This window comes from Crocodylus porosus, unplaced genomic scaffold (genome assembly GCF_001723895.1).
Source record: "Crocodylus porosus isolate Cpor-Errol unplaced genomic scaffold, CroPor_comp1, whole genome shotgun sequence".
Lineage (NCBI taxonomy): Eukaryota > Metazoa > Chordata > Crocodylia > Crocodylidae > Crocodylus > Crocodylus porosus.
The window spans coordinates 65839132-65863188 of NW_017728918.1; the positions used below are offsets into that span (position 1 = coordinate 65839132).

General features: G+C 44.0%; 2 protein-coding genes across 2 annotated transcripts in view; one reads left to right on the plus strand and one right to left on the minus strand.

Annotated features, from left to right (window-relative positions):
• Positions 1 to 1470: 1470 nt before the first annotated feature.
• PGM3 (phosphoglucomutase 3) lies at positions 1471 to 14573 on the minus strand. Its single transcript, XM_019537682.1, has 13 exons — positions 14485 to 14573; positions 13247 to 13452; positions 12413 to 12597; positions 11859 to 11926; positions 11429 to 11562; positions 11027 to 11222; positions 8596 to 8753; positions 7484 to 7567; positions 6357 to 6455; positions 5949 to 6065; positions 4865 to 4987; positions 4030 to 4203; positions 1471 to 3302 (listed from the first exon to the last, which is right to left on the minus strand). Exons 2-13 carry the CDS (start codon positions 13448 to 13450, stop codon positions 3213 to 3215), a joined length of 1632 nt encoding a protein of 543 aa, XP_019393227.1. The 5' UTR covers positions 13451 to 13452; positions 14485 to 14573; the 3' UTR covers positions 1471 to 3212.
• A 6409-nt stretch (positions 14574 to 20982) lies between these two features.
• The window catches only part of RWDD2A (RWD domain containing 2A), an 8557-nt gene continuing 5482 nt past the window's right edge, over positions 20983 to 24057 (plus strand). The window contains exon 1 of the mRNA XM_019537685.1: positions 20983 to 21220. Coding sequence (XP_019393230.1) covers positions 21020 to 21220 — 201 coding nt within the window. The 5' untranslated portion in view covers positions 20983 to 21019. The remainder of the gene's footprint in view (positions 21221 to 24057) is intronic.

The following is a 24057-nucleotide window of genomic DNA, read 5'->3' on the forward strand; positions in this document are numbered from 1 at the left end:
TGACTGATTTGTAATTTGCCAGATCTTCCTTTTTCCTGTTCTTAAATATGGGCTCCATGTTTGCCTTTTTCCAGTCACCTGGAACCTCTCCTGCTACCCATGAATTTTCAAAGATGATGGCTATTGGCTCTGCAATTCCATCATTACCCATGGGTGCATCCTTTTGGCCCCCATGGATTTGTATATGTCCAGCTTTTCTAAATAGTCCCTAACCTGTTCTTTCACCACTGTTGGCTGCTCACCTCCACCCCTAACTGTGCTGCCAGGTGCAGCAGTCTGGGAACTGACCTTGCCTGTGAATAATGAAGCAAAGAACACATTGAGCACTTCAGCCTTTTTGCATCCTCTGTCACAAGATTGCCTCCTCCATTCAGTAGGGGACCCACACTTTCCAGATCCTCCTCTTGCTAATGATAGCTGGAAATTTAAAAGCAGCAGATGTTGTACAGAATTTACTTTTCACAAGACTGAATTCTCACCACCTCATCCTATTGAGGCATAAATGTGAGAATTTCACAAAGGAGGACAACAAATGGAACAAGGAATTAATTTACTTCCTCTGTCATTTCAGTATCAGTAGCGTCATCAATTTCCAGGTTTAAAGAGTGAAATGATATTATGGCAGGTAAGATGGAAATTGGGATCTAAAACTTAAAGCTGTTTTAATACCTTATCTTTGCATCAAGCCATCCCATAATGCCACACCTAAAAGCTACCAGGTTCCTAAAATTTTACACCCTACCACTGGCTGCATAATAACTTACAAATAACACAAGGTCCAAAATAGAAGATTTGGTTAGTAGCAGAATCCTGGCAAAATAATCCCTTAGGTGACAGCAAGACTTTTTGTACAATTGAAATGCTCAAGAAATAGAGCAAATCAAGCAAAGAGATAGAACAGCTACAAATCAAACCAAGGAACATAAATCTTAGTATCATGCCATTACATATTACAACTAACAGGAAGTTTGGACAGGCTGAGAAAACACCTTAGAGACAGGGTGGAGATGAAGAAAGAGTTTACATTGGTATAATCAGCAAAGGTAACAGGTGAAGCAAACCTTTAACTGGATGTTACGGTAAAGGAATACCCCTGAAAGAATGAGGCGTAAACATCTTCCAGTACAAGTTATATTCATGTCATTGGGTATGTTTGCATCACAAGACTGACTTGCGAAATACAAATAGTCTATTACTTTCCCTCCTGTTACCTTTTTCCAGGGCACCATAAGAGTACAAGTACTCTGGGACATGTCTGTCCTTTCCTGATCCCATTGTGATTTATATCTGTGTACAAATCCAGAGTCACCTCTTTGTAAGATACTAAATTCATTTTTATCCTTTATGTCATTGTATTCAACTATTGAACACAGTATGTAAACTTCAGACTTTGTGCTTTTTGAGAACTCCAGACTATTTACTTTTAAGTTTTGTGTAGTGACAAGTAAATATTTTCAATGAGCTTGGAGAAATTTTCTCTGGGTTATACATATTGTCTCCTGGAAAAGAGTGGCTCTGTATTATGCATCCAGGCATTTATTCTGAGACTTCTGTGCAGACTCTTACAAACTAAGAGCCTTCTCATACCATCCTGTTGTAGAGCATAAAAATACTGGAATTAGAGAAGTGGTGAAACACCATAGGCCACTGAATACTTGGTATTAGGAGGGCAGCATTCTGTTCCCCAGTATAAAGCACATTATTTAACTTGTGTCTCCCCATCTATAAACTAAGCATATTTGCCTCTTTTTCAGCAGTTTGCAAGAAGAACTAAACAATTTCTCTTACTGAAGTATATGGTACCAAATGGTTTGTTTTCCCATTGCACAAAAATATGAAATACTGCATTTTTTAAATAAATTGACTGCATTTAAGTTTTATAGACTTAATTGAGCAAAATGCTTAAATACATTATTGAACTAGGGCTTAAATTGTGGGGGCTGCTGTATTTATACTGAGTGGTCATAATCTGCTACCTTTGGAGGACGGCTTGTTTTAGTAGCATGAAAGAAGGCTTTACAGAACTAACTAAGCATGAAGAAGTTTTTACAGTATTGTATAGCAATATTATAGATATGGGAATAGGAATGAGCAAAGTCGCATACAGATGGCCAGGACCACGAGGTCCCTTGAAGGGTGCCATGAAGTGTGAGCAGATAAGGCAGGCTCAGGCTTGTCCCCTATCTGGAAGAATCCTGACCCCCCTACTGCTCAGCCCATGATGGAAGGTAAGTGCTGCAAGAAATAAATTAGTTTTTTAAATTGAGTACCACTCAATTCACAAAAGTGATGGAAGGTGCCTTGAATCCAGTGATGGGTGCCTTAAGTACAGAAAGGTTTAGAACTGCTGGCCTAGATTCTGAATAACAGGATCCATGATTTTACACAATAAGATAAAAACCTTAACCAGCTTAAAATAAATGTAATGGAAGTATTTCCGTAACACATTCATCACTCTACCATAAAAGTATTAGTTTCTCATATTAATGAAAGAGCTTTGTTAACAGTTGAAACCTAGGCACAGAGCTGTCATGTCAATGTGTTTTTAACATGGAAAATACATTCTGTGATTCTCAGTTGCATGAGACATGAAGTTTGTGTTGGATCAAGCTTTTACTACGGAGGTTTATATCTCAGGACAGTTGGCTGATGAAGTGAGATTAAGTAGTTAACTGAAAATTTGGTCCTGCTTGCTTTAGAAGAGCAGAGGGGGGTTTACCCTGAAGCAGTAACAGTTGAATGGCTAGTGCTGTGTATTGCTGCAAGCAAGCAATGTTCTTAACATGCTTCATGAGGTAGAAGAAGCAATCAGACTTCCACAGACAGAAAAATCTCATTTTAATATTACAACACTGCAACACTAATAATCTCTTCTCTAGAAAAAACTTCTTTCGCACAGAACTAATGTGCAGGAAAGCAGCTTTGTTAGATAAAGTAACTAGAAAGAGAAAAATGGCTACTCGCTTCCAGTTCTTTTTGTACTTCGATAGAAGTAAAAAGTTAAAATAAGGCTAAGAAAAACAATTTGCTTGGCAGCAGGAGAATCCATTAGAGAGAATTCCAAAGAGGTAGGACATCATATGGAAGAATATTCCAATCAATCTTCATTATTTTATAATTAAAATGGTTTTACAGGGAGGAGAAAGCAAAAAAGCAAAAAAAAAGAAAAATCTATGTAGTCAAGTGATGTAGTACTACTTCAGCTGCCTCCTTCAGGACACAGGCTGGGGTGGTTCTCCTGCTCCACCAGCTAGTTGGTAAACAGCCAGGCTCACTTCATGTGCAAGAGCATCTGCATTCTCCTATGGACAATTAAAAAGAGTATTTACACTGTGCTGTAAGTATTACACGTTTAATCTAGACTCTGTCTAGTACTGGCAGTTTGGAGTCCATTCTTTTTTACATGAATGAAGTACTAAAGGCACCACATTTCAGCCTTTCTATTTTTTTAGCCACATTTACCCAGAGAAAAGATGGGCAATTCCAAATTACTAAGAAAACTGCCATCATTTGGTCTGAAAAAATTCACATGCAAGTCTAGTTTCTTGCACCCTTACTACTTATTACAGCAAGTCAATTGTTGTAGGGATTTAGCAGGTTTGATTTATGTTGTCATGGAAGACAAGACCAAGGTTTATTTCAAATATGCCACTATGCAGTCAGGTGAGAACATTCAGTCATTGATGGCTTGATCCTAAATAAAACCATAGTAGCCTTGTCAAAGCTATAGGTGTAGAGATGATTTTCTTACTAACATTACATGAAGTAACTTCCCAAGTACTTTTAACCTACTGTAAAGCAAGTGGTCAACACCAAGCCAGCACTTGATGAACTAGTGTTAAAACCACTATGGAAATATTTAAAGGAAAAAGGTGCTAACTCACCTACACTCCTTCTTGTCACATATTACTAACTCCGTCACCAATATAAATACACTTCTCCCATCGTACTGGGCCTGACACAGTTCTCAGAGAACTGCAGTGCTTGAACAAAAGATTTGCTGTATGTAGAAATGGTTTCTGCTCTGACCTGTGTGTCTGCTTCAGCATACACTCTAACCACATCTTCAGTTCCAGATGGGCGGACAAAAGCTCGTGATAATCTATACTTCTTTACAAGGTCATCAATTTTTTCTTGTAGTCCTGGGGGTGAGACTGCACGTCTTTCAGCGTCTGCTGTGTCAATAACTCGTCTATCTGCGACCTGTGGTAAGGGGATAACATACCAATGTGAGCCTTGATGTGAAATTCTAATTTGTGACATTAGTACATCAGTTATCCAAGTTCCAGGAAGTGGAGGTCCATCCTCCACTTCCAAACCTGTCCTCAATACACCCTAGCCAACTAACAGTATTTATACTGTATTGTCATACAAGTCTCATTTCCAGGCAGAGGGAAAGACTTCTTCATAGGGTGACTATATGTCCCTGGATTTCAGAGGCTGTATCAACATCCCAACCATTGGAGAAAATTGAAGTAAAAGTCTGAGATTGGCATGACCCCAACCCACATATGCCTGGCTCCTGACTCAGTAGCCAGACTTGTGCAGGCAGGTTTGTGTCAATCCAGGACTTCCGGTTCAACTTTCTCCAGGGAACCCAGTCAATGGGCTGCTCTGCTCACTGGTTCAGACTCTGCTGGGCTGCAAGTAGAGTTACCTGTACAGTAAAATTGGTGTGGAGGGGAGGGGAGGGGAGGGGAGGAAGAGGAGGAGCTGCCCCACTCCAGGAAGCAGCTGCTGGAGTGGTTGGGCAGGCTGCCCCCTGGTATCCCCCATCCCAGATTTCCCTCAAATTATTATGGTCACCCTACTTCTATGGAGAGGATGAAGCCTCTTCAGCCAACAATGCTGAAGTATCACTAACCTTAACTTTGAGCTGCCGGTTTGGAAGGTCTGTGTAGATAGCATCCCACTCTTGCACTGTAAGACCTTTCAGAGCCAAGATTGCTTCAATCACTAACATGTCTGATATAGCATCACCAACTGTCTAGGCATGTGAAGAAAACAAAGAACTCAGTGACAGTGAGAAAATCCAGGGTATTTTGTTGAACTGCTGAGCATCAAAGAATGAAAAATAAACATACAACCCCAAAACCTAGAGAGTAATTAAAATGTAGGCTTAGTGATTCACTGTCACAAATGTGCTCTATTACTACTTTTTACCATAAGTAACAGCCAGAGGAGCACCCAGTATGCTTTGCCAGAATGTTAGCAGCCTCCTTGCAGTAGAACCCCAATACCCGTCACGTAAGAGGCTACACTCAACAAAAACAGGTTTCAGTTCCCTCCCCACCCTGGCTACGGCATCAGGGTTCCACTGAAAGGATAATTGGGACTTGGATCTCTAAAGAGGAGGCATTAACTCCAGTTGAGCAAGATACTCATGCTCCATCCCATTCAGACCTTACCCTCTGGCCTAAGACTACCAACACTGATTCACATGATGATCTAGGTACAAGGACTAGTGCATTCCATTTCCTCCCCTCATCAAGGCTAGTGAATTTAGCCAAATGAAAATTACTTTTGGCTGAATTTGAGCAAGCTAGTAACACAGGTGAATGAAACACAAGATTCAACATCCCATTATCTGTCTCCCAAGCCCTCCAAACCTCTTCCTTTTTCCTAGTTTCAAGCTAGGAAGGACATGTACAAAGGCAAAATATTTCTATTTTGTCATCTGAAAATCCTGACATCATTCAAAATGCAACAGTTACAAATACGTCTCCTTTCTGGTGTAAGCCTGGGAAAATGGCATGTAAAGGATAATGTTGTGTCATCATTGCTGTCTGCTCAGCAAAAGGTTTAAAATAGGCCATCCATTTTCCAGTTTTGCAACTATGGGCTGCCTTCTTGTTCAAGACAATCTATAAACTCCAACCTACAACTTAGCAGGTGCTTGACACAAGACTGCTGTTATCCCCTTCACAATCTTCATCTCCAAGTTTTACCTGATTAATCAAGTCAATGGTGTTTTCAAACATCTTTGCAGCTTCCCTTTTTTTATTATCTTTTCCCTCTTTTGCCAAATGTCTTATTTTCTCTTCAGCGGCTTTGCTAAATAAGACCTGGAATAAGAGATACAGTGATAAGATATGTAAAATGATTGACAGGACATCTCAAGAACAATCAGGCATTGCAACAGTAGAGGGAGAACAACGATCTCCTGTTATGCTGTCTAAACCAAGTAAATATTTATGAGTTTCATTTCCATGACCTCTCATATTTATAACATTCAAGAGTTAGTGGCAACAAGAAGAAGGAGGGCACGGAAGGAAGCTACCTCCTCTCAAGCTAAGTTGGTAGTTATGTTTTCATACAGGTTAACATCTTATGATGATCCATGCTGGAGTACTCACTGTGCCATGCCCATTTGCTTCAAAGTAAACACCAATGTCAAACTCCTGAGCCTTGTGATGCAAGTGCTTAACTCCTGTTTTGACACAATGAACAGGTACCTGCAAGCCATGGACACACAGAAAGCATACACAGAGTATTTTATTCATTTGTCCTTCATTAAAGTGTGATCCTATTCCACCCTGCTTGAGGACCTGAAAAAATTGTTCATGCTGTTTTTTATGATTTAGTCTTAAAATTAGCTGACAGCACATTACAGAAATAGATGTGTTCCTGGATTTTCAGGTGACCCTAATATGACTTGTTTCCTTTTGCTGGCTATGAGCAATATCCCACCTCCCAGATCTGTGCCTGATCCACTGAATACACCAGAACTTTGCTGTTCAGAAAAAGATTAAGATTCACTATTGAACAGGATGTTACAGAGTGGTAGCCCAATGTTTTGCCAAAAAGTTCTGTTCAGGAAGGAAACAAAAGACTGAGTATCTGGACAGCTTCCCCAACAAGTGACTAAACTAAAATCAGAACCATAAATATTCCTTTTTAGCCACAAAGGCCTTTGCTATTCCCCTTTGCTGCTGCAGTATATTGAGCTTTCAATGAAGCACTGTTTTGCAGAACTCTAGGCTCCCAACCAACCTACATAGATGTACACTAACACTGTTTTCATTTTATGAAGGAAAGGGACTTACTGCTTGCAAGCATGTATCAAGCAATCTGTTGTAACTGCTTCTTGTATTCACTCCTATTCCTCAACAAATGCTAAACCATGGTATCTTAACAATGGAGGTCATCTACTCTGGCTTAAATTTCCACTTACCACAGGAAGGGAACAGATATGCAGAATAGAGTAGATTCAGCTGAACCTCAGTAAGTCCCACCAACTTTAAAACAATATAAAATGTTCATACCCTAAATATGGTCAGAACTGTCACAGGATTTCTGTTCTCACTTGCAATTCTTCCTTTTTAAAAAAAAGCCAAGAAATTGGCTTGACCTGACATTTTCTTGTACTTCACTTGTTACTACAACTTTAAGAGTTAGTGATACTTACACGTTTACCTGATGTCCACCATGTAAAAGTACAGAGCAATTATGGAGGATATAGTGAGAAAAGATTACTAGGTACCTTCATAGTTTCTTCAAGATAACGTGTAGAATTCCCATTTGCATATGCTGTTTGCACCACTCCCATCACTAATTTTTGTTCTACCTGGGCAAACCAAAAATAAAATTCTTATGGCCAGACAAGTAAGTTCTCGCAAAATCACAGAACAGATGAGAAAGCTAAAGCAAGCTTTAAGTTGGGAAGAAGAAAGAAATGCTTGCTGTTATGGAAGTTTTTCTACATAGATTATCCTCTCCCTTTCCAGAGCATTTCCACATTTGGGAGTCAGAAGATGATACTGACTCAGACGATGTAGGGCTTTTGGATAGTTTACTTCACCTTTATGAATCTGGTAGGGGCCAGCTGTAATTGCAAGCGCTTGTCACTAGATAATATTTCTGTGGTACTGGGAAAAATGAGTTGACAGCTCAGCTCAGCTTGAAGAAACAGAAACTAATTGGTTTCCATCACAGCAGGGCAGTCTCAGAGACACGAAAGGCAGGGTTGGGATTCCAAAAAAGCTGCTCTTTCTACCTCAGGTAGATAGACTTTCAAATAGTTACACCGACAGACCCAGAGTACAATGTTCAATGGGAATACTAGAAAGCTTGGTGAACACAGCTTCAGACACATTAAATGGCCTGAGTTTCTGCAGAGGGAGTTGCAGGGTAGACATGCAGAGTTCATTGGAAAGGGAAATGTAAGATTGGGCCCTAAAATTTAACTTTAGTCAAACCAATGCTACGGGGGTTGGAAGCTCCGCTGATTACCAACCAAGGCATTCACTTTTTCAATTCCTAGCAAATGCTTCCAGGTCAAGATATCAGTGCCATGTTTTCTAGTTTCCAATTTAAAGCCAGCCCCTTTGTCTTGTAGCAAAAGGAAGAAATTTAATTTTTACATCAACCGATGCAGAGGTCATCTTTGTTTAAACTTGCTTTCATCTTTATGCAGATTTAGTAAATATTTGCATGTACTAAATCAAGTATTTACTAGATTTAGTAAATGCTTGCCACGCACATGCATGTACAAACACATGCGCGCGCACCTCTCCCCCCCCCCACTGGGAGAGATACAGATTTGATGATCTGGCAAATCAAAACAACATAATTTTCTTTACAGGTGAAAGTTACCTTGACAAGACTTTCTTTAAGGAAAATGCTGATTAATGTTGCTATTTTATCTCCATCAATAAGATGAAAATGACCAGCAGCATCAGTATAGTAATAGACAATTCTGTCTGCATCTCCATCAAATGAGCAGCATCTTTCATTAGGTTTCATTTCTAGTCCTAATGCAAACATGGTTACAAATGTATATATTAGATGTCGAATGGGATGCAAAGCCTTAATTAATCCTAATTTCTGTGTATTTAAAGTCTTGAGGAGATTAGTTCTATAAAGACATATTAAAACAGTGATTCTCAGCCTGCGTGCTATGGCATTCTGGGTGCCTTGAGATCCTTTCACAAGTGCTGCAGGGTGCTATACAGTATTAGCACCATTTGGTGTGCAAACATGATGCACTAGCTAAATCCAGAGATTTGAAATAGAAATCCACAATGTCAAAAGCAGTTTGCTCTGTTGAGGTCTTTCTGAGTTCTTTGCAACAGCACAAATTGCTCTGTTGTTCTTCTGTAGTCAAAAAAAAAAGAATGAAAAGTAAGAGCTGGCATTTTTATGGGTGCCCCAAGTCTAAAAAAGTTGAGAACCACTGCATCAAACCATGAAAAAGTAACTAGTCTCAGAGACACATTACCAAAGCAGGAAGTTGCTTATTCTACAGAATACCATTCTGAAGTCTTCCAGTACAGGAAGCTACTCTGATGGCAATTGTGAAGAAAAGTTTGTGTTAATTTCAAACTGAACAACAAAGTGAAACTTTGGCCTTATAAAGATTTACAGTCTCCTTAAAGTTGCTAAGTTACTAACAACATATGGTGTGTGATTTGATCACTACTCCTAATGGTCAGGTTGCAGTACATCATTGGTAATGCACATCAATTACAGCACCAAAAATAAAATCCTGTCTTATTAAATGCCCGCTTCCTCAAAACATGCTTAGTCACCAGAGTGTACTTGCAAAGCTGCATAATCTATTGATGCAAGTCAAAGACATCTAATTCTCCCTCAGCGATTCACAGAAGTGAGCTAATGTCTGCAAAAATGAGAAAAATAAGCCCTGCCTATGAGTGGAAGTCCAAAAGCAGAAAAAACTAGGAAGCAGCTAGATGACTTCGGCCAGAGCCACACTGCACTAGAAACAACCTCTCTCTCATCATGTCTGATTTAAAAAAATGACCTGAACAAACACACAGTGCAGGTCCAAGGAGGTGATCCTCCCCCTCTATGTGGCACTGGTCAGGCCGCAGCTGGAGTATTGCATCCAGTTCTGGGTGCCACACTTCAAGGAGGGATGTGGACAGCATGGAGAGGGTCCAGAGGAGAGCCACTCGCATGATCAGGGGGCAGCAGGGCAGGCCCTATGAGGACAGGCTGCGGGACCTGAACCTGTTCAGCCTCCAAAAGAGAAGAGGAATAACGGTCACAAGCTGGCAGAGGGTAGGTTTAGGTTAGCTATCAGGAGGCGCTACTTCACAGTCAGGGTGGCTAAGGTCTGGAACCAGCTTCCAAGAGAAGTGGTGCAGGCTCCTCCCCTGGGAGTGTTTAAGAAGAGGTTAGATGAACATCTTGCTGGGGTCATTTGACCCCAGTACTCTTTCCTGCCATGGCAGGGAGTCGGACTAGATGATCTGCTCAGGTCCCTTCTGACCCTAGAAACTATGAAACAGTACTGCATTTGTATTCATGGATCTTCATGTGTTTCACTTCCAAATACAACCCCCCTCTACCTGAAGAGTTTAACTCACCAGCATTTGCTCACAAAGCTTATATTATTACATATACAAGCACACAAAGCAGAAGCACCAACATGGCCTTGATACATCACTATCTAAAGGATGGATGGATCTTTTCTTTCTAATGTCTTCCTTCTTTTCTCCTTGAGGCCTACTTGAGCCCTGTTCTTACTTCTCCCTGCTTCTGCCTTGCCCCACCCCAAGCATGTCCCAAGTCCTTTCCTTTACACATGGATCTCTCCTAATATATCAAACACGTGAAACCTTTGACCATTAATTCCACCAACAATGCTGTTATGTAAGCCCTTAGATACAGTGTTTTCTATAACATTCCCCATGCTACTGACTAGATGGCTTTATCCCGATCATCTTTTGAAAGCCCACAGAAAGACTCTACCAACTATCCAGTTCTGGTGTTCTCAACATGCATCCAGACAACTAAAAAATAATGAAAATAATTTGCTTTGTTTGCAGCTTTAGGCAGTTACTATTTTAGGGCTCAAACCAGGTTGCAAGACAAATGTACTTCGTTCATGCTATAAATTGTTAAACTAGCAATGTAATAAAAAGCTCACAAAGCAATCTCACCTATTTCTAGGAAAGTCATGCACTACTGTGTTTTCACATCAAGTCCTAGGTTGTCAAAGATATGGCTGAGGAAGCTGCTTCACCCTCTGCAATACAGACTGTTATGGCTGACTACATACCCAGGGGAGGTTTCTGATGAACTTTCACAAAGTCTGCGCCACACATATGATTGAGTTTCTCTTTGCTTCCATCATTGTATATGTGAATCGACAGTTGCCGTGGAAGGTTATGTTCCATTTCTTTTAGTTTCAGGGCTCCTATGCCATTTGCACAGTCTACCTTCAGACACCTTTGACCCTCTCCAGAGTTGAAAGCCTTCAGATAGAAGAGGAAAAGAAGATGGCAGAAACACAAATTATATTCTGGATAATAAACTGAACTTCCTGCATATTCCCTGCAAAAAGACAAGCAGGTTTGTTCTAAGCGCTCCAGTTTTGGACAAGTAAACAAAAGATATCCAGGTTGTACATTTAAATTAATCTAAGTAAGAATCACTTTGGGAGAAATCTAACTGCCTTTACCTGTTTGGTCAGCTCTACAAAAGCTTTGGATAGTTTGTTATAATAACCTTCCAGGGTTGCCTTTCCATAGCGCCCTTGAGTGTTTTGACAGCAAACCATATAATGCAGCTGTGGTGTTGTTAGCAGGCCATAATCTGACAGAGAATAAGTCACAATATTCAAGCAATAAAATAGAAAATCCATTCCTCTTAAGAGACAAACAGTATTTACTACTATATATTACACAAAAATACCCTGTAAGAAACCCATCTAAAACTTTCTTTATGTAGAAAAGAATCCACTTACGTTAAAGTGACACACTTGTCCCAAACAAAAACCACTATAAGCAGAAATAGAAATGGCATCTGGGCTACAACAATGGGTCTATACCAGAGTCTCACAGTCACGTAAGAGTTTCAAAAATAAAACATAAATTCATAGACTAACATACCATGATATTGGCCTCGTAGAGCAGAGATGCCATCTATCACCGATTGTGAAAGTTTCTCACTGCTAGGCCTGAAAAACAGTAAATGATAGTCAGCATCATGTTATAAACTACTATGCATACTAATCATGTTATAAAATACTGTGCATAAATACCAGCACAGGCTCTGCTTCTATAAGAATTTCTACAGGTGGAGGATTTCACCCTCTTAACAAATCTCACTGAAGGGTCATCCCTCCCTACGACATGGAAGGAGTGACTTAGATATTGTGCAGCCAGAATAGCATTATGAATACCAATGGACTCAGTAATGTTTACTGATGTCAAAAGGAGTCCTTCAGTTGTCTTCAATGGGCATTAGGTTAGGTCTAAAAACCACATTTGTGAGTATGGACATTTTTTTCAGTGTTTTAGTAACCTTGAAATGAAAAACTCAGAAAAAGTGTTTGAAGAATCTTGAGTTCTGAGCATAGAAGTTCCAGCAAAAATAAGTGCCCAGAAATGGAATTTTAGAAGTTTGATAAAAGCAGTGTATGGCTACAGCATTTTACAATTACCTGGTGTCTCTCCCAATAAACACTGAGGCCTGTTGGTGCAGGCTTACTGCTTCTTTCTGGCAAATCTCAGCCAGCACTCTCTGTACTTCCTGCTCTTCTGCATTTGCCAGGTGCGTAGCATACTCCTCCCAGGAAGGGTTCAACATTTCTCCAAGAGGATCCACCAACTTGACACCATTATCTTCCTTAGAAGAAAATAAATGCACAATGTTGAAGAAGAAAAGTGCAATAAAATGTCTTTAAAGATGACAGGTGACTGACAGTTACATGGCTTTATTTACATCTTTCATTTATCTTTCATACAGGTTTAATTTAGTTTCCAAACAAAACTACATCAAGCCCAAATAAGTAGTATAATCAGAATATTAATCATCCATTTTTTCTGGCACCTTTATAAAATGTTCAATTGCTATCAAAGTGATACACTTAGTGACTCCTTAACCTGGCTAAGCTGCAAGGGCTCCAATACCATGCTTATAATTTTTTTAAAGCAGATATTGACAGGATTTGGTGCCCCCAGGGTTCCTCCAGGATGCTCCCAGTCTTCACAAGGCCCTGCTCTGTTGTACCAGTTCTTCTTCCAGATTGAAAGGGGAAAAGATACACTACGTACACAAGCAGCACAAGAGTTTGTGTAGTGAAGTAATGTGAAGTATACAAGTAGCCCCACTTGCTTCAGTGGGACTAATCATGTTTAAATTAAGCGTATGTTTGCAGAATCTGAGTGGAACTGCAACCTATCCCAATCAGATGCAGAAGTTTGTTTCTCGTTCAGCTGACTCCGCTGACTTTCCTTTTTAAATCAAGCTTGTCCTCAGAAACATTTATGCTTACTTCAGGATTGTGAGATGCTGTCACCATGACTCCAATAGTAGATTTGGTCTGCTTGGATCTCAGCACTGACAGCAAGCCCATTCGATACATGACGTGATTGAGCTGTTCCGCCTTGGTACGAAAGCCAGCAGTTCCATACTGAAGGGAGAGTCCAGCAGGTTTCGGGTGTAATGCAGAGCACTTTCCAACGGCCTCAAAATCCATTTCTACAAAAAGGAAACAGGCCAGACCTTAGGAGCAGCAGCTAAAGCACCAGCACAAATTTTGCGTATTACAGGTGATTCCTAGGCCTACCATTACCTTGAGCTGACGGGTCAAAAGTGAGCAGTGAAAATGGCTTGTGGGGTGGGAGACATGACTTATGAGAAGCAGCTGAGGGAACTGGGTTTATTTAGTCTGCAGAAGAGAAGACTGAGGGGGTATTTTATAGCAGACTTTAACTACCAGAAGGGGGTGTTCCAAAGAAGATGGAGATGGACTGTTCTCGTTGGTGGCAGATGACAGAACAAGGAGCAATGATCTCAAGTTGTAGCAAGGGAGGTTTAAGTTGGATATTAGAAAAACTTTGGCACTGGGAGGGTAGTGAAGCACTGGAACAGGTTACCCATAAAGGTGGTGGTGGAATCACCATCCCTGGAGGTTTTAAAGACCTGGCTAGACAAAGCTTTTGTTGGAATGATCTAGTTGGGGCTGGTCCTGCTCTGAGCAGGGGGTTGGACTAGATGACCTCCTGAGGTCCCCTCTGCCCTCATGTTCTATGATTCTATTAATTCCTAGAGATAACAGAGGCAGAAACAAATGAAACTGAACGTGCAGCATTTGTATGGGAAAGTTGCACTTTATAGCCAAATTTGCTTCCTTGAGGAAGGATTTTTCAATAGCAGCTCAAAGCCTTGAGCATTCCCCCTGTTGTGGGGCATCTAATTTGGGTTCAGGCAGGTGGGTGCAAAGCACCTCGGTGTTTTTCCCGCTTGTTGCTGAACTGTGGGACTCTCTGAAGAGGTCAGACAGAGCTCTGATAGAGATGAGCTGTGGTAGCCCGGGGGGGGGGGGCAGAGCTCTGACCCCTTGAATTTGAGACTTATGCTACAGCGGGGGGCACCCCCTGCCAACACACCCAGGCGAGCGCTGCCGGGCGACCCCTGGGGCAGCACAGGCGGGGAGGAAGGAGGGCCCCCGGAGCTTCCAGCCGTTCCCCGGCAGCAGGCGCCATCGCCCCCGGGCCCGCCCCTGCCCACCTGCCCGCGCCCTCCAGTACCAGCCGACGTGGCCGCCGCCGCCGCCGCCTTAACGAACACCTTCCTTCCGGGGTCCGCCCCTTCCCGCCTCAGCCAATCACAGCGCGCCTTCCCCCCCTCCCCCCGGTCAGGATGTCTGCTCTTCTGTGACGTCACTTTTGTGGCTGCTTCCAGGTCGGGCTGAGGCGGGAGATGGGGCCGGGATCGCTCCCGGCACCGCAGAGGGCAATCGTCGTGGAAGGGGTGGCGCAAGGGTTGCTTTTTGCCGCTGGGGAGGCCTCTCAGCCGCTTGATTTGGAAAGCCAAAAACAATCTGAGGACGCTTCCCTGAGCTCTTGGGGTGTTCTGAACACCTGGAATTGGCAAGTGTGTTGAACAGCCTTGGCTCTATCTTCTCTGAGGACAGTGGAAAAACTAGCTTAGCTGGGAGCTCAGAGCTGATCCCATCCCCTCTCCCCCACTGCTGCCTGTGCTGGGTGTGGTTCAATGTGGCCAGCCTATCATGATTCAGACACGACAAGAAATCTAGTCACCAAGCAGAGCACAAGCCCCAGATTTATTGTGGGCTCTCACAGGTTGTGCTCGCATAGGCTTCACTATCTTGAATCCTGAGCCTGTTAGTTGTGGCTGTGTTTGCGTAAGTGTGAGTTTTCTTATTCATTTATATGTAAGCCTACTGTTTCCAGAGGCCAAATAAAGCCTTGAAGAGTTAAAATAAAGCCTTGAAGAGCTATTGCTGTTACAGGGTTGTAGCACGTTGTACAACAGGGTTGTAGTCGTGCTGGTCTAAGGACATAGGCAGGCAAGGTTCTTTGAGTAGATGTGATATATTTTATTAGACTAGTTGAGTAGCTGGAAAAAAGATCTTGGCAAGCTTTCAGGTGCAGTCACCCTTCTTCAGGCATAGGGAGTCTGCTGTTCTAAGACTCCAAGGAAGTGCCATTAGTGTTACAGTGTGCACACTTGCTGTCTAACAGTGCCATCTAGTGACTATCTTGGCTCATTCAGCAACTCTGAAGTTGTAGTGTTTAGCCTTGTGGTTCTCAGCCTGTTTGCCATAGTGGGCCTCACTTGCAACTCTCAACGTTACATGGGCCGTACCCATGCTTACTTCCTATATATCCATTTAACACAGGTGGGCAGAATGCAGAGCAGGGGCTGGATGCAGCCCTCCAGGCCATTCTATCCGGCCCAAGGGGCCCCTAAAAATTTTAGAAAATTAATATTTTTCTGTTCCTGGCTGCCTGTCATGTGTCCCTTGATGGCTTGCCAAAACTCAGTAAGTGGCCCTACACCCAAAATAATTGCCTGCCCCTGATTTAACAGGATATCATATGGGCCTCAGCAGCATGCTGATTGGGCTGCAGGTGGCCCCGTGGGCTGTGGCTTAAGAACCAGTACTTTGGGTATTCACAGAGCACAGAGCACACAAATTGCTGGTGTATTTAATGTTCTGACAACAGCCTTTAGTAGATAGCGTCCTTCTTAAACTCATCATGCTTACTGAACCTCCCCTTGCAATCATTTCCTTGGTTTTGCCCAAACTCAGGTCAGTTAAAAAAAACAAACTCTTGGGTGTTGCAGTTCAGTGGATTGCAAATATGTATTTTTCCTGCTAAGTTTAACAAAAAAAACAAAGTTTAAACTTGGGTAATTCAAAACTTTAAATATTCCAAGGAAGGTCCATTTCAGTGACAGAATGTTTGTATTACATTAGCAGTAGCATTCAAAAAATCACGTGGTGCCACATGATAATCTGTTACATACACAGTACTTAACTAAGGACCAGGGTTTAACTAAATGTGAATCTATTTCAGGGCTCCTCAAATAACACCCAGAGTTCAAATTAAGGCCAAACCCCCTCATAAGAGATGAGAGCCCCACTTTCCCTCCCTGCCCCCCCAAAGTAAGATTTGAGAATCATAAAATGGTATTAGCACCACTGTCCAGCAGATAGTGCCTAGGGATCGTTAAAGTACAATTAACCCTTACATGGAACATGAAATACGAACACAGACAACTCAGTGTCCTAAAATCAAAGTCTAACTTTATTAGTACAAGTATTATCTTAGCAGTTTCTATATTCAGAGAGAAAAAACACTTAGTACTATAATTTCACCCAATCCCAGATGTTACTTTGCTCAACAGAAAAGACAGCCACTCAGTTCCTGAAGCCAAGTATGTGTCTTTGGTTGGGACGGTGCAGACAGGTGTTTGTCAAAGGCTGGATTTATGATGACAATGATGATGACAAGGACACAGACTTAACTTCCTTCCTGCCCCTTTTATGCTTTTCTTTAACTTCACTTCTTTGATGATGCCTGCCTTTCAGATTGGTTTTATCCTGTCAGCATATTACTTTGTTCAACAGACCCATCATGAGCATGCCTCTTAATTTGGGCTTTTTCCTGTGTCTTACTTTGGGCATTGTCAGTTGGTCTTATCACCTTTTATTAACATATCCAATCATTTCATCCCTCTGGTTCATCCAGTTAGTGCTAAATTCAGTCACTCTGAGCTGGTAACAAAACTATTACTGTGTTGTGTTAGAAAACCTTCTCATAGTGATAGAAAAGCTAAGAAATATCATGCAAACTCAAGTCCATAAGCTCCTTGCAAGAGGCAAGGCCAGCTGATATTGCAGAAAAGTTCAGATAACAAAGAGGCTATACAGAACTTAAGCAATAATTAAATAAGCCTAAACGTAAACCCCCCCCCAACCCTTTAAACAATACTGTAATTCACCACTCTATAAACAGCTGCAACTTCAAAGCATAAAATATAACAAGCTATACCCTAACACTGGGGGTCTCTGATTTTATTAGGGCAACATGCTGGATAGCCCAATTTTTTTTGCAGACCCCAAGAGTCAAAGTGTAATTTGATAACATATGATCTGGATTAGGGGATTCTCCTGAAGAAGTCTCCTGAAAACCCTTGATATCTTTTTGTGTACAGCTTCTGGAAGAAGGACCAGATCTTGCCTTTGTGTTACTGATCAGTATGATTTCGGCTGTCTCCCGTGACCTCTCTGGATCAATCACGCTCTTCTAATTTAGCTGGAACATGCCACTTCCTTTGGAAATAAAAAATCTCTCTTTTATACACTCTTTTTCTCTGCAGCTGAGCTTGACCTTTTCTGAAACCATGACACAGCGTTAACCCACGTGTGCAGCCGAATGCTAGTGCCGTTCGTGCAGCTCCTATGGTTGCAAACAGACACTCAATTCATGTGGTTGCACACCTCGGGCTCTGCTTCTGCAGAAGGCAGCTGAACACAGGAGGCTGGGACCGCGGGAACGCTCCGGCGAATGTGAAGCGCGCGAGGGCGGGGCCTGTCAGCAAGCCCCGCCCCTGACGAGGCGCAGAGGGGTGTGCTGTGGAGCTTGTGACGTGGTGGGGGTACAAGGCCTGCGGCCAGTGAGACGGTGAGTCAGCCCGCTGGGGCGTTGCGGGGGGCGGGGGGGGAGCAGCTGCGCGAGCCAAGATGTGCCCAGCGCGTCTCCCGCCGGGAGGGGACACCACGGGTAGACCCCGTCTGCGCACGCGCGCTGTATTGAGGCCGCCAGTCCAGGCCGGGCAGGGCCGATTCGCTCCCTCCTGTGCTCCGGGCCGCGGCAGCGAGCAGCCCAGCCAGTGGCGTGGCCCGCACGGGCGGCGCATACGCGGTATCCCGCCCAGCGGCCCCGCCCCTTCGCGGGAACGTGGGGGCAGCGTTGTGCCCGCGTGCCGTGGTTTGAACGTGAGGCGAAATGACGTCGTCGGCTCGACGGGTCAAGTTACTTCTCAGGGGTGGGGGTACCCCGCCGTCGCCTGGCAGGTCAGTGGACTTGAAATCTGAGGGCGGAAAAATAACTGGGCTTTCATATTCTTTTTCAATCTAATTGGAGCTGGGGTATGAAAATGCCTTCATTAGGATCAAATAATCACATCATGGCACCCTGGGTGCAGGCACTGCATTACTGTATCACGTGGCACTTGCAGGTGAGCAACCTGAATTAAAGCATGTTCACTTTGTGAGAGATTTCAAGCAAGGCCTTTTGATGTGCCAACAAGGATCATAGGTCAGTGCCTGCCAAGTAAAAGTATAAGCCACTCTTTAATAAGGGAGGCCACCAAAGAGGACATCACTCACTGCTTGGGACAGCTGAAAAAGGAAATGAGGACTGGAGCGAGGGGCAAAGGTTGATACCAAGTGCCCCATTTAAAAGCATAGGCCCAGCCCACCAAGTCACTCATTGGCCTCCCTCAGGTGGGGAGGCCACAGGAAAAGAGGACAACAGAATTTGTGGAACAGAATGAAAAAAACAGGGATGGGAGTGCAGGTCAGAGGGTCGGAACAAGCATGCCGAGTAGGGCCACTGAGCAAAGCACACGAGACAATGCCCACTGGCCCTCAAACAAGCTCAAGGAGCCAGTGGACCAGGGGTGGGCAAAATGCAGCCTGGGGGCTGGATGCAGCCCACCAGGCCATTCTATCCGGCCCCCGGGGCCCCTAAAAAAAATTAGAAAATTAATATTAATCTGCCATGCAGCCCTCGATGGCTTGCCAAAACTCAGTAAGCAGCCCTCTGCCCAAAATAATTCCCCACTCCTGCAGTGGACACTGCCCAGAGACTTGAACAGATGAGGGACAGGAAAATGCCCCCATAGTTCACCAGGTGTTCTGCTACAGTTTCCTTTTTCCTGGTTAAGTAGGCTGCTAGCTTGGCTAGGGCCAGGAAGAGGTTGACCAGGAGGTCCTGGGACTTGCTTAGTGCACGGATGGGGAGTGGTTTAGCCAGAACCCGAGCAAGACGCTCTGGAGGAGGCAGTGAAAGGGCAGCAGCTGGCACACTCCAGGTAGGCATGCACCAGGGTATCCCTCTGCTCACAGAAGGAGCAGGTATCAGGGGTGTCTGAGATTTATGTCACATATGCCATGGCAGTGGCTTCAAGATCACTGGTGGCTTGTGGGATCAGGGAGGAATACAGGTTCACATACCAGGGACCCTTGCCAAGGGTGTTCCACCACTTCATGTCTGGGTGGGATGCAAGGATGGGTTGGAGGATGGAGACCGTGAGTGTGTAGAGCTGGCAGCAATGGACTTTTCCTCCATAGGGAGGAAAAGTGGACAGGCTTGGTATTCACCAGGCTGCTGAGAGAGTGGTAGGGAGTGCTCTGGGGCCTCCCTAGGCAGAGACTGTACAATGAGCTCCAGGTGGCAGAGGCAACCTGGGGAGCAGAGATTGACCTTCCACAGAACCTGGTTGATGTAAGTGAGGGCAGTGGGTGACAGAGAGGCCTTGACCTCCTGGATTAAGTGGCAGGGCACACAGTTTTGTGGTGGTGGGTTTTTTAGGTCTTGTGGCAATGGGTGGTAGTAGTTTCATAGTTGGTAGGGTTGGAAGGGACCTGAAGAGATCATCAAGTCCGCCCCCCTGTCATGGCAGGAAAGGGTACTGGGGTCAAACAACCCCAGCAAGGTGTTTATCCAGCCTCCTTTTAAAGACCCCCAGGGTAGGAGCCAACACCACTTCTCCTGGAAATTGGTTCCAGATCCTAGCTGCCCTGACAGTGAAGTAGCGCCTCCTGATATCTAGCCTAAATCTACCCTCTGCCAGCTTGTGACCATTATTTCTTCTCACTCCTGGTAGTGCTCAGTGGAACAGGGACTCCCCCAATGCCTGCTGGTCCCCCCAACCAGTTTGTAAACGGCCACTAGATCCCCCCTCAGCCTTCTCTTATGGAAGCTGAACAAGTTCAGTTCCCTTAGCCTCTCCTCGTAGGGCATGCCCTGCCTCCTGATCATGCAAGTGGCCCTCCTCTGGACCCTCTCCATGTTGTCCACATCCCTCTTGAAGTGCGGCGCCCAGAACTGGATGCAGTACTCCAACTGCGGCCTGACCAGTGCCGCATAGAGGGGGAGAATCACCTCCTTGGACTTGCTTGAGATGCATCTGTGGATGCATGACAAGGTGTGGTTGGCCTTCCTGACCACGTCCCCACACTGTCAGCCATGTTCATCTTGGCATCAGTAATGACTCCAAGATCCTTCGCTGCCTCTGCACTGATGAGAAGGGAGTTCCCCAGCCTGTAGGTATGGTGCTGGTTCTTCCTCCACAGGTGCCTCAGTGTTGAAACCCATCCTGTTCTCATCCACCCAACCCTGTAACCTGTCTAGGTCTGACTGTAGCCTATTCCTCCCTTCTAGCATGCCCACTTCTCCCCACATCTTAGTGTCATCTGCGAATTTGAACAGGGTGCTTTTTACCCCCTTGTCCAAGTCACTGATGAAGATGTTGAACAGTGGGGGCCTGAGGACCAAGCCCTGCAGAACCCCACTGCCCACATACCTCCAGGTTGAAAATGACCCCTCCACCACCACTCTCTGGGCGCGGTCCCCACAGCCATTGTTTTAATTTGTTTTACTTTGAGACACAACTCCCAATTTTATGTTTCCTTCACTGACAGAGGAACATTGCTGGGTATTAAACTCTTCTGCTAATTTGATCTCTTCTATTTTTAGGTGTCTACATTTATAGTTGCAACATAATGGCTGTCTCTATAAAAGAATGCCTTGAGCTTCAGCTGTTGGAGATGGAAATGCTTTTTTCAATGTTTCCTAATAAAGGAGAAATAAACCTTCGGGACCAAAATGCTCTTACCTGCATACAGCTCTATTTGAAGAACACAGAGGAAGAGCTACCACCTCAAATTGACTATTCGGTTTCTTTTAACATAGATGAGCCAAAGGTGAGAATTTCCACTTACCTTTTGTGTTAGTTAACCATACATATTTCTTAAATTTCACTGAAGTAGTTTAAAAAAGGATGTTTCATACATTTTAGTATAGTCAAATGCACTATTAAAAGTGTACTCAGGGGTCTTGTTTCAGCTGGAAATTATCAAAAAAACATGGCTTTACTGTTTGCACAAAGGTATTGATTATAGGGTGAAGGTAAACATTACACTTAGATGATAATAAATCTTTGGAATATTAAGCAGTGTTGAAGTTGGAACATGCTGCGAGTAGTCACAGGTTAAGGGTTAGTACCATTTCTTGCTTGCACAGCTGAGTTGTCACTAGCGGGCTGATGAGCAGGGGCATGGCTATAAGCCTGGACACCTGGGTTGCATCTATGTTCAGGGGGGAGAAACAAATACATTTAGCAAAATAACCCACTGGGGTGGTGAGCAATAAGGGCAAGTTAGTGTCAGACTCACTCTTAGCATCGTTTATTGTATACTGAGAGGTGGACGTGCCAGCCTTGAGTTTTGTTGAGGTTATTATTGATATACACAAGGAATCAGATTTAAAAAATACTAACAGAGATTTATTGAGAAGACAGTAGGGAATATTAACACAGGTAAGGGACAACAACAGTAACAACAACTTAACAGATGTAAATACAGATAATAGACAGGTACAATTTATACTTTACCAGTACTGGAGTATTAAACAGTAAGCAAAGTAGAGATCATTCTGATAACAGTCTGAACTGAAGTCGAGGGGAAGCCAATTCAAGTCTGGTTGAAACCAGATGATCCAAGGAGGCAAATGCATGAGATTGGGCTTTAGTGCACTGTATCTCATTCCCTCCATGGGGTAAGCTACCATATGCACTATGGCACCTCTCAGAATCCTCACACACACACCATGCATTTCTGCACATTCGCACTCCATTACCGAAGTTCCAGATTTTTGTATCCCACAGTTGCCCTTTTCTTAACAGCCAATCCTCTGAGGCAAAGGTCCTGTCACTCATTGTCAATCATGTCAAATCCAATCATATCATTCTTGCACAAGATACATTCCCCTGTCAATCACACCCTGTCCACAGGCATTCCCTCAGCTGTGCATGTCGAAATAGTAAATTGGGCCAGTAGGTCAAGTTCATTCATTCATTCTGGAGGCTCTCAGAGCATGGCAGTTCCATAAACCATCCTTACAACATAGATTAACCCTATAAACATTGGAAAAAACTTTCTTCACTGGAGAATCAGTCAATTGGGTCACTAACTGGCTGGAGGGTCACACCCAGAGTGGTGGTGGACAGGTCCTATTCGACCAGGAGGGATATGGGCAGTGGGGTGCCGCAGGGCTCGGTCCTCGGGCCCGTACTGTTCAACAACATCAGTGACTTGGACGAGGGGGTAAAAAGCACCCTGTTCAAATTCGCAGATGACACTAAGATGTGGGGAGAAGCGAGCATGCTAGAAGGGAGGAATAGGCTGCAATTGGACCTAGACAGGTTACAGGGGTGGGCAGATGAGAACAGGATGGGTTTCAACACTGACAAGAGCAAGGTGCTGTACCTGAGAAAGAAGAACCAGCACCATACGTACAGGCTGGGGAACTCCCTTCTCATCAATGCAGAGGCAGAAAAGAATCTTGGCATCATTATTGACAGTGTGGGGACATGGTCAGGAAGGCCAACCGTACCTCGTCATGCATCCACAGATGCATCTCAAGCAGGTCCAAGGAGGTGATTCTCCCCCTCTATGCGACGCTGGTCAAGCTGCAGTTGGAGTACTGTGTCCGGTTCTGGGGCGTCACACTTCAGGATGGATGTGGACAACACGGAGAGGGTCCAGAGGAGGGCCACTTGCATGATCAGGGGACAGGGCAAGCCCTATGAGAAGAGGCTAAGAGACCTGAACCTGTTCAGCCTCCAAAAGAGAAGGCTGAGGGGGGATCTAGTGGCCATTTACAAACTAGTCAGAGGGGACCAGCAGGCATTGGGGGAGTCCCTGTTCCCCTGAGCACTACCAGGAGTAACTAGGAATAATGGTCACAAGCTGACAGGGGGTAGAATGAGACTAGACATCAGGAGGCGCTACTTCACTGTCAGAGTGGCTAGGATCTGGAACCAACTTCCAAGCAAAGTGGTGCTGGCTCCTACGCTGGGGGTCTTTAAGACAAAGCTATACAATCACCATGCTGGGGTCATTTGACCCCAGTACTCTTTCCTGCCATGGCAGGGCGTCAGACTTGATGATCTGTTCAGGTCCCTTCTGACCCTACTAACCAGGAAACTATGAAACTATATACAATAAAAACTGAAAATGTCAATGATCAGAGCAATCTCATTGGTGCTGGAATTGCACCTCATCTGCATACCTGTCTTTTTGCCCTGAAGGTTGAATGAACAGGATACAGAAGATCATACAATTTTCCATGCCTGAATTCAAGAATTTGGGGAGGGAGCAGGGAGCCTGTTTGGCAGGGTCATGACGGGACCATCCAAAGGTATATTCGGGGGGGGGGGAAGGTGATGGTACAGTTATGCCCCTCTTCAATTCCTGCTCTACTCAAAATTTAAAATAAACTGCCCAGCAAGTACCACTGCATTTCTATTTAGGCAGACCTGAGGGAGTCAATTGACTTTATGGGACATTATTATCTATTTGATTCCTGATCTTCACTCCATTGGTGTTACAACCCTTCATCTTCCACCAATCAAGCTCTCCTTTCTGCTACCATTATCTTGTCTGTTATCAACTCCTAGTAATATTTCTCTGCTCACTCCCCAGCGTGTCCAGTAAAGGTGTACCACTACCTAGGAACCTGTACTGGGTGGCTTTGTTCC